This window comes from Ambystoma mexicanum, chromosome 11 (genome assembly GCF_040938575.1).
Source record: "Ambystoma mexicanum isolate Mex_15411 chromosome 11, UKY_AmexF1_1, whole genome shotgun sequence".
NCBI classification, from domain to species: domain Eukaryota; kingdom Metazoa; phylum Chordata; class Amphibia; order Caudata; family Ambystomatidae; genus Ambystoma; species Ambystoma mexicanum.
Window position 1 is genome coordinate 913,381,804 of NC_090934.1, and position 14,206 is coordinate 913,396,009.

The 14,206-nt window shown below is 43.5% G+C and overlaps 1 protein-coding gene across 1 annotated transcript in view; it reads right to left on the reverse strand.

The window, feature by feature from the left end:
• The window catches only part of LOC138503906 (mucin-5B-like), a 447,355-nt gene that overhangs the window by 418,610 nt on the left and 14,539 nt on the right, over positions 1-14,206 (reverse strand). The window contains exon 2 of the mRNA XM_069623991.1: positions 12,661-12,919. Coding sequence (XP_069480092.1) covers positions 12,661-12,919 — 259 coding nt within the window. The remainder of the gene's footprint in view (positions 1-12,660; positions 12,920-14,206) is intronic.

The following is a 14,206-nucleotide window of genomic DNA, read 5'->3' on the forward strand; positions in this document are numbered from 1 at the left end:
GGCCCAACACAATTGTGGCACCTGCTGTATGGGTTCTCCCCGCCCCTCCACCATCCAGCCTGCGGAGGCCACTTGAGTGATTGCATGGTCTATTCCACCTACATTTTCTACTCTTGTGGGTGTCCCTTCCTTACCCAGGTCATCCTACCTAAAGGCCACCCTCTAAGGATACTGTCTTTCCATTCCCTTTTTGGCCATGTTAGCACCAGGGTGCACACTGCTTTTATTTTTTTTGGGTGAATCACTGCCCTGTGCTCTCATGCTTTTTGTTTCCCTTATCCTCACTCTCCTTTCTTCTCCACCTGCTTCCCTGGAAATCCCTGTTTGCATCACTAACCACTTTAAACCACATCTATCATGCAGTGTTTCTTATTCGTATCTGACCTATCCTCGCATCTCTGACTTTTTCCCTCTTGCTTTAATCTTGGCTTATTGAATGCCCACTCTACTATTTCCAAAAGTGATCTCCTTCTTGATCCATTTCTTTCTTTAAAAAGTGATTTTCTTCATATCATGGAGACTAGGGTTCATTCCTATGACCCTGTTACTGAGGCCACTATTCCTGCTGTTCTTCATTTTTTAATTCTTCCCGACCACTTCACCCTGGAGGTGGCACTGGTCTCTTATTCCATCCCTGTTGGATGTCTGCTCCTTCTTCTTCACCTCATGTTAACGTCTCTTCCTTGATTTAATCTTTATATCCTCTAATCTTTACTCTAGTGAATCTATTATCTCTCACTCTTTTCCTCTTGTTAATCATTTTCTGGTTTGCATATTGCTCCATTTTCTCGATCACTCATCCACTCCTTAACCTCGCACAACATCAACTTTAGTAAATTGTGATCTACAGAATTTAGATTCTGTTTCCCCTACTGCTTCTATTCTGGATCAGCTTTCTAACCATAGTTACTCCTCTTCTTCCAACTGTATAATCTTCTTTCCTCTCTATATTTGGCTATTACCTCCTCTCTTGATTGTATTGCCCTCTTTCTGCCTTAGCCCTGGTTCTCTCTCCTCTTGAAATCTCTCAGGATTCTTGCCCGCAGAGCTGAATGTCATTGGCTCAAAAATAAAACTTCTGCTAACTATCTTACATTTTCTTCCACCCTTGCTACTTACACCTCTGGTCTCAAACAAGCAAAATCTAGCTACTCTTAGTTCTTCTCAAACAAAATCTCCAAAACTGCTTTTCAACACTCTGAATGGTCTTCTACCTCCTCCAGCAGTCGATCCATCTGTGTGCTCTAATCTTTCTTCCATTGACTTTGCTGATTTCTTTCTCACTAAGAATGATAATATCTGTTCCACTGCATGTTCTGTAGTTCCATCTATTTTCGTTAGTTCTCCTACCTTTGTGAATCTACTCCTAGTGCCTCGCTTTCTATGGCTTATTCATCCTTCTTCTTTTTTACAACTATTTATGAAGGTGATGTTACATCCATGATCCTTTGGACCCATCCTGTGGCTGCTACCTCAGACCTTCTTCCTGCTTCTCTGGTCAAATCTGTCTATCCTGCTCTGGCTTCTTTTCTTACTACTTCATTCAATCTCTCCTTGCTCTCAGGTTCCTTCCCTGCCTTACATGCCACTGTTCTACCACTCCTCAAAAATTCTCTCTTGACTCTTCTGATTCTTCCAATGTCCAGCCTATCTCGCTTCATCCATATTTATCCAAACTTTTGGAATGTTTGGTTCACGCTCAACTAGCAATGCAGCTTTTGACATTGTTGATCATACCACTTTGCTTTCTACTCTTTCTTCCTTTGGTCTCTCTGGTACAGTGTTTAACAGTTTTTTTCTACAACCGCTCTAATTGCTCCTTTTGTGTTTCTTGGAAGAGTTCTTCTTCTTGTTCCTTTCATCTTTCTCACAGTGCCCTGCAAGGGTCTGTCCTTGGTCCTGTCTTTTTCTCTCATTACACCTCTTCTCTCCCTGCGCTTATCCAGAGTTTCAGGTTCCAGGCACACCTCTACACTGATGATACCCAGATGCTTCTATCATTTCCCACTTTCTCTGATTCTATTAATCATTGGCTTTGGTCTTGTCTGCCTGCTATCTCTGCCTGCATGTCTTTCCATTTGTCTGGGCCTTAAATCAAAGAAAACAGAAATCATGCTCTCACCTGCTTCTTGTAAGATCCCCCTATCTATCTATTTTCCAATGCTGCACCTTCCTTTTGTCCTCTCAAGCAAGGAACCTGGGGGTCATCTTTGACCTCCACCTTCTCATTTCAAACTCATATCTCGTCTGTATCACACTCCTCCCTCTTTCATCTGTTTAATAACATTATTATTGCTCCTCACTTTATGTTGGCTTACCTAACTAGGTCTTTCTTCACCTCCCCGTTCTATACTATAGTCAGCGGTCAGGTCTCTGTTCGGACTTCCTACCTTTCAGTCCACTGTCGTAAATGTAACTTTCTTTGCCTTGTCTTCAAATGTATCCATGCACTTGCCCCTACTTTACTCTATTCGTTGCTCCCTCTATCAACTACTCGGAATCTTCGTTTTTTTCACAATTCTTTCTTTCTGTTCTCAACCGACCCTGCGCGGCTTCTCGTTTTCACTCATTTCAGCTTCTTGCCCCTAAACTTTGGCATTCTCTCCACTTTGAAATTCGCTCTTGCCCCTCTCTCTCCCTCTTTAATTAACAGCTCAAGTCTAACCTACTCCATCTCTCCTTCTCTTGAATGATATGTATTTTCTTGAACATTGATCAATGCTCCCCATTGTGACTGATGCTTCATTTTATTGAACCATATTTCTTTTGGTAAAGCTCTTTGAATATTTGAATAAATGTGATATTTAAGCAACGCACATAAATAAATAAATAAATAAATGGTTCTAATGCTGATAATGAACATTTAACTTTACTAGTTAATATTTTTTTTGCACAGCATTTGATGCAGCGGACAACGTGATTTTACTATCACACGTAATTATTAGTGTGCATTTCTGATCATGCTTTGTGGTGGCTTCATTATTTCCTCAGTTGAAGAATGCAAGAGGTGAAGTTAGGACCTTCACTGTCCCCAAGTGCAGCAGTGAAGTGTGGACTCCATCAATGATCCCCACTGTTATCATTGTATTTTAATATCTAAAAAAGATAATTCTTTTGGGCCCCAAGAACAAACGTCTTAGCCCCTTTTATGTGTGTCCCCTCCTTCACTTTTTGGTCTGCCTACGAGCTTTAAAACCAAGAAAAAAACAGTGGTTGTCGGTAACAAGAAGATTTAGATATCAACCATCAGACACACAAATTAACAGCGTAGTCATTTTCTAAACTTCACCTGCTTCTGGGATTTTTCCTTATGTTGATAAGGGCTAGCATTCTGCGCGTGTGGGTTCGCTGGTTAACCCAAAAGTAGACTATTGTAATTCTCTGTACTTGGAAATCCCAGATAATCAAACTGCTCACTTATATGAAGTGCACAACTCCGCTGTGTGCTTGATTTTTAACCTCTTCACTTGTTTCTTGTAAAATGTAGAATCACTTTTAAGGTCCTATGTCTCTTTGCTAAATGCCCGTACCGTCTGGCACCTAAATATCTGGATAGCAAGGTGCATTTGTATAGACTTCTTTGCACTCTGGCCTCAGAGAACTAATCCTTAGCAGAGACTCCTAAATCAAATTTTAAAACGAATGTCTATCTTAGATTCTCTGTAGGCGCCTCTCGGTTTTGAAACCCACTTCCAGTTTATATACCCAAAATGATAACTATTTTGGCCTTTCAAAAGATTCTTGATATGTGGCTCTTCTGTTATAGACTTTGATCTTGCAGTTAGTTTGGTAAATGTCATGCCAGCGCTCATGCTGCTCATGCCTTGATGCAGTTAAGTCTGTCCCTGGTGCATTATAAATCACTCAGAAACTCTGACGTGGTGTTTTGGAGTTTGAGTTTGTTGTAAACATGAGAGTTGAAAACAGTCATAGGATATACTTGAATGTAGCTTTATTGTTTTTTATAGTTGTAAACGTCATCAGATCTAATTAACAGAAAATCAAACATAAACCACATTCATCAGACACACAATCATAGTGGAAACATTAATGTACACGTACACATAAGTACCCGATCACAAACAAATACAGGCCCTCTCTCAATTATGCATCTGTAGCTCATACTGCATTTTAGCGAACTAGGGCAGCAATACCAATGACAAACATACTTGCATTAGGGCTTCGTCGGGTCCATACTGCAGTGCAGCTTTTGTAGATCTGCATCCTACAAATATTGCATGTAGAGAGTGTGAGCACCACTACTTCGGTGACACGACCCTTCCTCATCCATCACTGGCCACCTCTCTTTCATTGTGTCTCCATCTGCCTTCCAGACGCGTTACATCTGTGGTTGACCAGATGAGATGAGACAGAATGGGGAGATGAGGCCTGGAATAAACTATAGTGCCATACCTCCTCTGACTAGAAAGAGGGTAAAGTAGTCAGAGATTGAATGTGCAGCTGCAGGAAGGCCCATTCAAGAACACACAAGGCCCCCAATGTATGCCTTTGCTGGAGAAACGTCTTTATATACCTAGGAGAAGTACAAACTATTTGATTACGCTCCCATCTGATACATTCTTATCCATCCGCAAGATTGATAATTAGCTCAGAATTCAAAACATGTTAACCGGAAATATTATGGGAATTAACAGAAGAGACCACTTGGAGACCAACGAATTCCATTACCTACCCATGGGGAGGCTAACAATAATTGTCAAAAAGGCCATTCAGCCTAGACTCCTCTATATTGGAATGTGGGACAGAGTATGTCCTTCAAACCTATAAGCCAGGCTCATAAGTACATTCTCTGACTGCCTTTCAAATATGGCTAGATGAACTTCCCAAAAAGTAAACCACCAATGTTTGCAGGTCGGGGAAAACAAATGTTCAGTGTCCCTTTTACAGTGATGGGCCAACTGCAGGTCAAACAGACACCCCTAATCCTCCATTCACCATAGTGCTCTCCATGGCATCCCAATTTCCCCAAGAATAATGGATAAAGACACAAAAATATGTTAAGATGCCCCACTGTCATTCTGGGGCCTGAAAGCCACCAGTAGGGCAGCAAGTATGTTATAGGGACCTGTGGGAGCTGGCAGTTGCCCGTCCCCTATTATGGGCCCTAATTGTGTACCTTTATAAGTCTTCCAGCTTTCCAGGATGAATCTCAGGGGAACCTCAAAAGGTTTATAGGATGCCAAAATACCTCAAATTCGAGTGATATGGCAAACTTGCCCAGACTTTCTTTGGAACATGTAGGGGCAAAAGGAATATGTAACAAGCCAACACAAATCTGAACAATACTAAATGCAGCATGGAAACGGCAATCATCAAGGTGATTGACAATGCTCGCAACATCCTCAACAAGAGTTATCCTTGCCACCTGGTTCTTCTTGGCCTCTCAGCCACATTTGACAGTAAACCACCAGACACTTGCTTTCATTCTCGATCACTGGATGGGGATAAGCAAGACCATCCTCAGCAGGTTCAAATCCTACATTTGTAAACACCACTAATTAATTCAAGTGGATTCCTCCAGATCAGCAGCTCTACTTATGACCTTTGGAGTAGTGTAAGAAGTCATCCTCTCCTACTTCATCTTCAAACTTTATATGAAACTGCTCAGAACCCTTCGGGTCCAGACATCCAGATCCGCCAATTACGCAAATGACATGCACCAGAGACATCCGCAGGCAGGGGTGGACTAGCCTACAGGGAACTCTGGAGATTTCCCAGTGGGCCTCTGCACCATGGGCCTCTTTTTTGAGGGTACCCTGCTTTACTGCTCCTCTTACCTCATACTCCATTCACAATGCCCCATCCTTCTACCTCTCCTCCATCCCCCCATCCATTTGATGCAAATACTTTGTTATAAACCATACTTCCATTAGTTGGTCTTGCTTGCATCATGTTATATATGGCCACTTTCTGTTCCCAGTCCACCCCTGTTCACAGGCATGAGGCCTGTCTTAAATTGATTCAGACTTAGATGCCCAGTGCCTACCTGAGGTTTAACAGCTCGAAGTCATAATTCCTACTGTTGAGCAACAACACCTAACACTCTGAAATACATACCTTGCTCTCCACTATGAAGTTGAAGAGCTTCAAAGCCCAGCTAACTACTGTTCCAAGGTTCTTAGGTTTTTACATAATCAGACGCCTCTCCTTGAAGGAACTAACAAGGAAGACACAAATACATTGGTACCAATGTTTCTTACTGCGGAAAATCAACCCTGTCATCCCAGCAACCAACTTCATGTCTGCTGACCAGGCCTTGGTCCTCTCCCATCTGCAGGGTAGCATTTTGGGAGACCTTGCTGCAAACACCCTAGTATCCATGAGATATGCCCTACATGCTACAGCATGACTCATCAAAAGACTCCACAAATTTGACTACATCACCCGACCCGATCAAACTGCACTGGCTACTGGTGCAAGCACATATCCCCTCCAAATCCTGATGCATCATCTTTGGGGCCATTGTCCTCAAGTTTCTAATTTACCTCACTGACATGCTCAGTATCTATGGAGGACTAGGATCTACCAAATCTATGGGCATGTGCAGAGTAAAACTGTGCTGTGCAACAAGGAAACAACCATCAAACAGGTGTTCTCTGTCTACGCCCTGTGAGGGGTCAGAAATGAGAAGTGGACACAACACTGTAGCTTTCTCAATATCAGACATGTTTATTAAACAGAAATGGGTTGGATGAATACCTCTCTACCCCTATCCTAGAGAAGGTTTCCCTGCCTTGGAAACTAAAACTAAAGTCTTTAAACTTATAAACTGTACTTGTATCCAAAACATTGTAATCTGGCCCTCATCCTAGAAATTAACAACTAAGGATGCAAGGACATGGCTCTGGCTTACATTTGGCAAAAGTGTTCATGATCAACAGCAAATAAGTAAATCCAACAGAAAAGTATTTTACAAGGAGAATTCCTTTGCTCTGGGGGGTGTCCCGGGGGGTTGGTCATTCCCTTGCCCATGACTTTTAGGTAGAACAGTGAAAATGTCTTTTCAAAACAACAGTTTCTTATTGATCAGGTAGGATGGCAAATTTGTCTCTTTCAAACAACAATCTCTTTGGGTCTTTAAATACCTGTATAGTCTGGCACCGCTTGTTCAAGTTTTTCCTACATTGACATTTCACATATAGGGACTCGTTCAAGTGTTGTTTTCTTTATGATATCAGCATTTATTGGTTTAGGATTACACTTTCTCCAGCTTTCCGCACATGGACATTTCAGACATAGGGACTTATTCAAGTGTTGCCCTTGCACTTTATTTGGTCGGTATTCAAATGTTCTTAATTCAGTTACTGGGTTACACGGTATGGCCTGGGGTTCCCAATGGTCCTGGGCCTACTCACCAGTACTCTGCAGCATTCCCATCCCGTGCGTTTTCTCTTTGAGGCAGCTTGCCCTCTGGCATGGGCTCCTCTACACTGCAGACCTTCCTCCAGCATTCCTGGCTACCGCATAGATGCATCTATCCTCTTGACTTCCATCGGCACAGTCCTCTCCCGTTCTGCTTCTGCTTCTGATGCGGATGACATTTATTTTATGTCCTGAGAATTCCTAATCCAGTCAGACAACTAGTTCGCACATTCAGGTTTGGGCCTCTTTTAATCTGCATCGACTCCTTCCTCCAATTTTTTGTCTCAGTACTGAGGCTTTATTGGGGTTGGAGTACCTACATTTTATATGTTTTCTAAAGTAATGCTGTTTAGGAGTTGTACTTAGACAAACACCAGGATCAGGAGATGTTAGGTATGTCTGGTTTATGTTGAAGGTATGAATGGGATTTTAACTAGAATGACAGTAGACAATTAGGAGTTTGGGTGTCATACGTTGTTCTTCAGAAGAAAGGGGGGGATACTGCAGCTCTTCCAGTGAAATCACCAACTCCCCCCAGAAATCATCTCATCCAGGGTAAGGATCAGGTAGCAGCTGCCTTCCCCTGGCCACATAGGAGGAGCTCATCATCAGGGATTCAGTGATGACTCCACAGGATTCATCACAGCTCCAAGACTCTGGAATCTCCTCTCTGTCAACACAAGGCTCACTCCTTCGCTTCTGCATTCCAGGAAAGATCTCAAGACCCTCCTCTTCAAGTAATCACTCCTCCCTAACACCTAGGCCCAAACACGCACATCACCTAACCTGAGACTGGGTGGTCTGCTTCCCCTCTTTCCTCCCATGGTTGCCCATAGATCTCTTGCCCACCCACCCCCATTATTACTTCCCCCTATGACTTTTAAACAGGGTTCTGTTGCTTCCCAAAGCCAGGTCTTCCCTCTATAAATATGATGGTGATGATGATGAGCATCATTCCCTAGGAAGAGTAATGGGCCTGTGTAATGCCATGCTTTAGGAAATGCAAGTCAAAAATATTAACCAAATGGGAGGTTTTGCTGGAGGCAGGTTAATTCAAAAAATATCACAGCCAATTGCAGTGTTCACATGTTGGATATAGTGCCTAGATTCACTGATCCATCCCAATCTCGAGGAGGTTTCCTTCATGGCTGACCTAGGAAAAGAGATATTAAGATTTGTTTCATATGAGCATTCATTGGCTTTATTATTGCCACTGCTAGAGCCCTGTCTCTTAGCATCTGCTTATAGTACCAGATATATTGTTGTCCTTCCATCACACATCAGAAGGAACAACATAAGGTTGTGCAACCCCTGTTAAATTAGATGGACCTTAAGATCATCATGTGAGATTGAATAGTTTTGCAAGTCTGTAGTTGTTTCCACAGAAATATTTATTCCGGGTCTATCTTCCAGTCCACAGTGAACCTTCAATTTTGCAGAGGACTAGAACCATTTGTGGGTACTACAGGAACTGGAGCCCACCCCATCTTCAGGCACACTTAGCTTGTCTTGTCCCAGTGATTATTGTTCCTGGAGCAAGCTGAAAACCACAACTATTGCTTAAACTGACCAAAAGAAATGCAACTAACTTCCACTGATTTGGCAATGCTGCACACATTCCGGTTACATGCATCACTCGAGAAGAAGAAATAATAGATGCCCTTTTTGTTCCTTAATGTGGGCTTTCTACAAGGTCACCCAGGCAATCTCCAATGGAAGTGTAAGGAAAAGATACGTTGGTGCCTAACAACTTAACAATGTTCAACAACTACCCAGGACTAGATGTTAGAGATTACAATTTGTTTCCACCCAATGAAGACAGAAATCAATAATTTTGACCAGTCACTAATCCAACGTACCCCATTTCAGTGGCCATTCACTCTGGAGACCACGCCCTCACCAACCAAGAATGCAAAATCCCAAAGTTCCAATTTGACCCAACACTTATATTGATCAGACAAATAAAATCATTTATCAAAACCTCGCAACTTCAGCCACATATGCCTGGGAAGGAGACATGAGGGAAAGTGAATCCAAGTGGTGGTTCTAAATACAGTTTGTGACTGAAAAAGCAAGCACCTCAGCATTCTGAAATACCAGACAAATCAACTGGTAATGAACCAACCAACGAAAGTCTGCTTTTGGGCTCAAGATACACAACCATGTTTCAGCAGCCCTGCTAAACCTCGACTGGGTCCCAATTAAGCAAACAATCTACCAAAAAATCTCTAACTTTAATACAGATGAGATAATGGCCACTCAGACCAACATACTTAATAAACAATATTCCACATTCTAAGACAACTTGTGTCACGGTTCACCGATATCGCTGCCTTGCCAGCGGCCATTATGCATTCCGGCACAAGCGCAGGGTGACGGTCTAGTGTTTGCCCATCTTGCATCATCACAATGGTGCTTGTTATCTCGTCTGCTTGGCAGCCTGACACGTTGCAACGTCTAGGTTGCAGGTATGCTTGAACTGCTTCTGTTCACCCGGAATTCCTTCTTTGGTTCTCAGCCTGTGCCTCTGTTCAGCACCCTCCTCATTCCTCAGATCTCCTCCTCCTCCTCCTTGTCTCAGTTGGCTGTCTGGCTTCTTCCGCTTTCCTTGGATCCCCCTTTTTCGTCCCAGTGGCTGCCTTATTCCTTCCATCTGCTTGCCTTCTTGTTCCCCTCTTCCCTGTCTCTGTGTTCTTCCTTGTTTGCTCACTTTGTATGATTATACCTTTCTTTTTTTTAGCTATGCAGGCATAGTTAGTTCATCCTCATTCAGATACAGTTGAAAGAGGCCTCGAGCCTCAAGGGGTCCCAATCAGCTACTCCCATGTTGTCAGTCAGCAGTCTTATAACGCAGAAGTATATTCCCTTTTATTTACTTTCGTTCCGGGGCTTTAAATGTATGCTTTGCAGCACTGGCCTTACAAGCTGTGTTTGCTGGAGCCCTTCTGGCCGTTACTTCCCTCTTGGTATATTCCCTCAGGTTATGTCTCACAGCTGTGGGGGTATGGATGAGGAGTAACTGCCTGATGCTGAATGGGGACAAAACTGAGGTGCTGGTGGTAGACCCTCCTGCCGCAGTGGCTCTGTTGACCCCTTTGGTATAGCCCCCCCTCTCTTGGTCCCTCTTATGGTGGTAAAGGACCTTGGAGTTAAGATTACTGGCACTCTGTCTGCAGAGCCTCAGTTCAGCGCAACATATCAGCAAGGCCATTATCAGCTTAACATTCTCAGAAAGGTCCTCCCTTTCCTGCCTCCTCAACTTAGGGCTCCTGTTGTAGGTTCGTAGGTTCTATTGGCTCCGGACTATTGCAACACCCTCTACTTAGGTCCGCCCTCCTATCTTATTCATCTGCTGCAGGTTCTTCAGAACTCTGCAGCCAGGGTCACCATCCTGACCCTGCGCTGTACCCATGCTACAGCCATTCTCTGCCGTCTGCAATGGCTTCCTGTGCTAAGCTAATCTCCTTTTAAGTCCATCAGTTTGGTCCATCGCGCCTTATATGGGAATGACGTGGAATATCTTCAGCAAAAACTCTGCCCTTATGTCCTGATTCGGGTTCTGCGCTCCTCCCAAGCTTGTTTGTTGGTTGTCCCTCTGGCGTATTTTACTCACAGAGTAGGTTGTGTCTTCTCTATAGTGGCAGCTAAATTATGCAATATGCTCCCCGTTAGGGAAATACAAGGACTGATTGTCCCTTAAGCGAGAGCTCAAAAGATTTCGATTCTAATATCTTCAATTGGTGGTTCCTCCCAGCTCTGTTCATCACCAAGAAGCCTTCTGGCATATGTTGCGCTTTATAAGTTCCATAAATAAATAATTCAATACGAAAGTGTTAGCACCTCATTGCCTTTTAACACTAGTTCCGCCACATAAGCCACTTGCTGAAAAAGAAGGATGTATAGCTTTTCAGTGGGCATTTAGTGTTTCAGCACCCTGCTGGCTGGCCGTCTCTTGATAACCGGCAGACTATAACTATATAATGTATTTCTTTGTCTCCATTACCCCACATGCGCCTTATAATGAGTACTAATCTAGCAAGAGGGGGCCGGCAACCAACATGTTAAAATGGGCTCCCCCACATCTTCAGCCAGACCCAGATGGGACACATTCAAATTCTAAACAAGCAGAGGTGCTATTGATGGCTTTTCCTTGACGTGGAACTAGAGGGCAATTGTAAGGCAGCTACATAGACTACACTGCATGCCTCCTTCAGAAACTAAACTTTGCATGCATTGCCTTAGTGAATGCATATTGTAACGGGAGCTTTGCTGCCACACATTTGCCTAAAGTCTGAAGATATTATGCTTTCCTTCATTCATTTCTTAATTTATTATCCCAGTCATAGGCTACCTCTGATTTCAAACACCAAACATCCATTTAGCTTAATACCAGGTCTGCCTCCAGTCTGGTTTATGACCGAGTAACTCAGAGGGGTGCCAAACTGTGCATAGATGCGGCCGTGGCTAGTTATGTGCCTACTAAATATGTGGGTGTTAGCAGATGCCTACAGGTTTGTTTAAGTAGTAAGCTGTTTTCTTTCCTTCCAATCGTTGGCTGCATATCCACATATTGGCAAAAAGAGAGATATTAGGACTAGGAGCACAGCAGACACACAGAATGACTTGCACTTCTTGACAAAGGCTTGTTGGGCACATATTTATGGTCTGCTTCAGCTTTTAAGGCTGCCTCACCCTCTATATAGCACCCATACCAGTTACCCAGAACTTAGTGGCAAATGATAACTCCTCTATCTTTACCTAGATTCGTTTTACCCAAGGTGTTTTGCTAAGTGACTTTTGGGGCAGCATATAACATTTCAAACCTTGAGGGTAACAACTGGACTGCTTTACATATCAGAAATATGGACCATGTTCGACAACGAATACAGACTTCTTCTGAAGCATTACACTTACTATATTTGTTGTGTAATCGTCGTTCTGGTAATTATTGACTATTAATTAAAATGAGCAATGTTGAATTTCTTTGCAGTGCGCAGATATTTAAAATGTGAGAGCACTACTTTTCAACTCTGCTATCTTAGGTCCCAAATAGTCTTTCATCCTTACTTTAAAAACTAAAAATTGGAAAGTCATACACATTATCCATTGAATATACACCATAAACACTGCATAGCAATGTCAAGAATCACACTGCCACATGAATAAAACAAAAATAAAGAATGATCGACAGATAAAACAAACATGGACAAAAAAAAACACTTTGTTATATAGAATGCCAGAGATTAGCCTGAAGTTGAATGAAGACTTTGAACTCACACTTGTCCTTTTACAGTGATGCCCGTGTCCTTCACCTCTATGAGTATGTCATCCAGTGTGGCTGAGAAAAAGATGGTGCTGCCTTCATCGCTGATGCTCCTCCGCACGACAATATTGAAGGCACTGTGACTTGATATGCAGTCGCTGGCAAAGAGGTAGAAACAGGTTCCAGGAAAGCTGAATTGGGACCCATCAAAGGTCTGAAAGTTGTAGTTTCCCCATGTGCTGCATTCACTGGTGGTCACTGGTGGGCTTATAACTGTGGATGGGAAAAGTACATTCAGTAAGAACACTTTCCATTGCATGCACCTGCTTATCACAGCCATTGTCTCGTCCACTTCAGAACAGTCACATAGAACATTTGCATGCCATCAACCTGGCATTTGATATCAGCCTGCTCATGTTTTGGCAAAATCCTTTTTGTCATTTTTTTAATTTTTTATTTATTGAATATTTATAAGGCGCACTATGTGGACAAAAATTGTTTCCAGGTGCCACAAGACAAAAAAAGACGTGTGGCGGGGGGGGGGGGGGGCAGGGAATATCATCTACAATAACAGTCCTACTAGGCCTGGTGACATTCGGATCGTGCAAGTGCAGAAACAAGAAGTGCAAGAAGAGGTTTGAAGGGCAGCAGGGGGGTAGGTGGTGGTCAGGGCCAGGGACACAAATTCAGGGGCATACATGGGGGGAGAAGGAAAAAACGGCCCAGGGGGAAGGCAAGTGCCAGGGGATGCCGGGAGCAGACCACCGCCTGAGTGCGAGGACGTGGGTTAATGATGTATTATAAATATAGCACCTGTAGCACAAATTTACATACAATATCACCCAACTGAAACAGGTACTTATTTATTGACCTCAGAAGGCTGAAAGGCAGAGTTGGCCTTGCCGGGATTCGAACCTGCGTCCTGCAGATCACTCTCAGATTGCAGCAGTGAGCGCTCAACACGCTGAGCTATCTTAACGGGTTGAACCAGACTCAGAAGGGGTCCAGTCCCACCAGGCTAGTCAGGGAAGGGGGTCGTAAGGCCAGTGCTGGTTAGGGGGGTGCCCATGTAGACTGATCAGTGAGAGCCTGGTGCTCTGTGTGACTCATAAGTGACCAGGTCGCCAGTCGTAACAGCAGGTGGGCGCAATTAGCAAGGGAGGGGGAAAGGGAAGGAGGTAGAGAAGAACAGGGTCTTGAGAACCTTCTGGAACTTAAGGAGGTCCAGTCTCAAGTCTGAGATGGGCAAGGAGGACATTCCAGAGGGAGGCACCAGCCGAAGAACGAGATCTACCCGCCACTCTCTGCTTGGAAAAAGTTGGAACTAGAGGACTAACGGGCTTTAGCATGGAAGTATTTAGGGAGATAGAGTTAGATGTAGCGGGGTCCCAGAAATCCTTGTGGATGATGCAGAGGGTCTTGAATTTGATCCTTGTAGCCACCAGGAGCCAATGGAGAGATGTAAGGTCTAGAGAGATTCAGTCCCTGGGCTTGAGGCCAAGGATAATCTTGCAGTCCTGTTCTGTATTAGTTGAAGAGGGCAAAGAGAGGAAAGAGGCA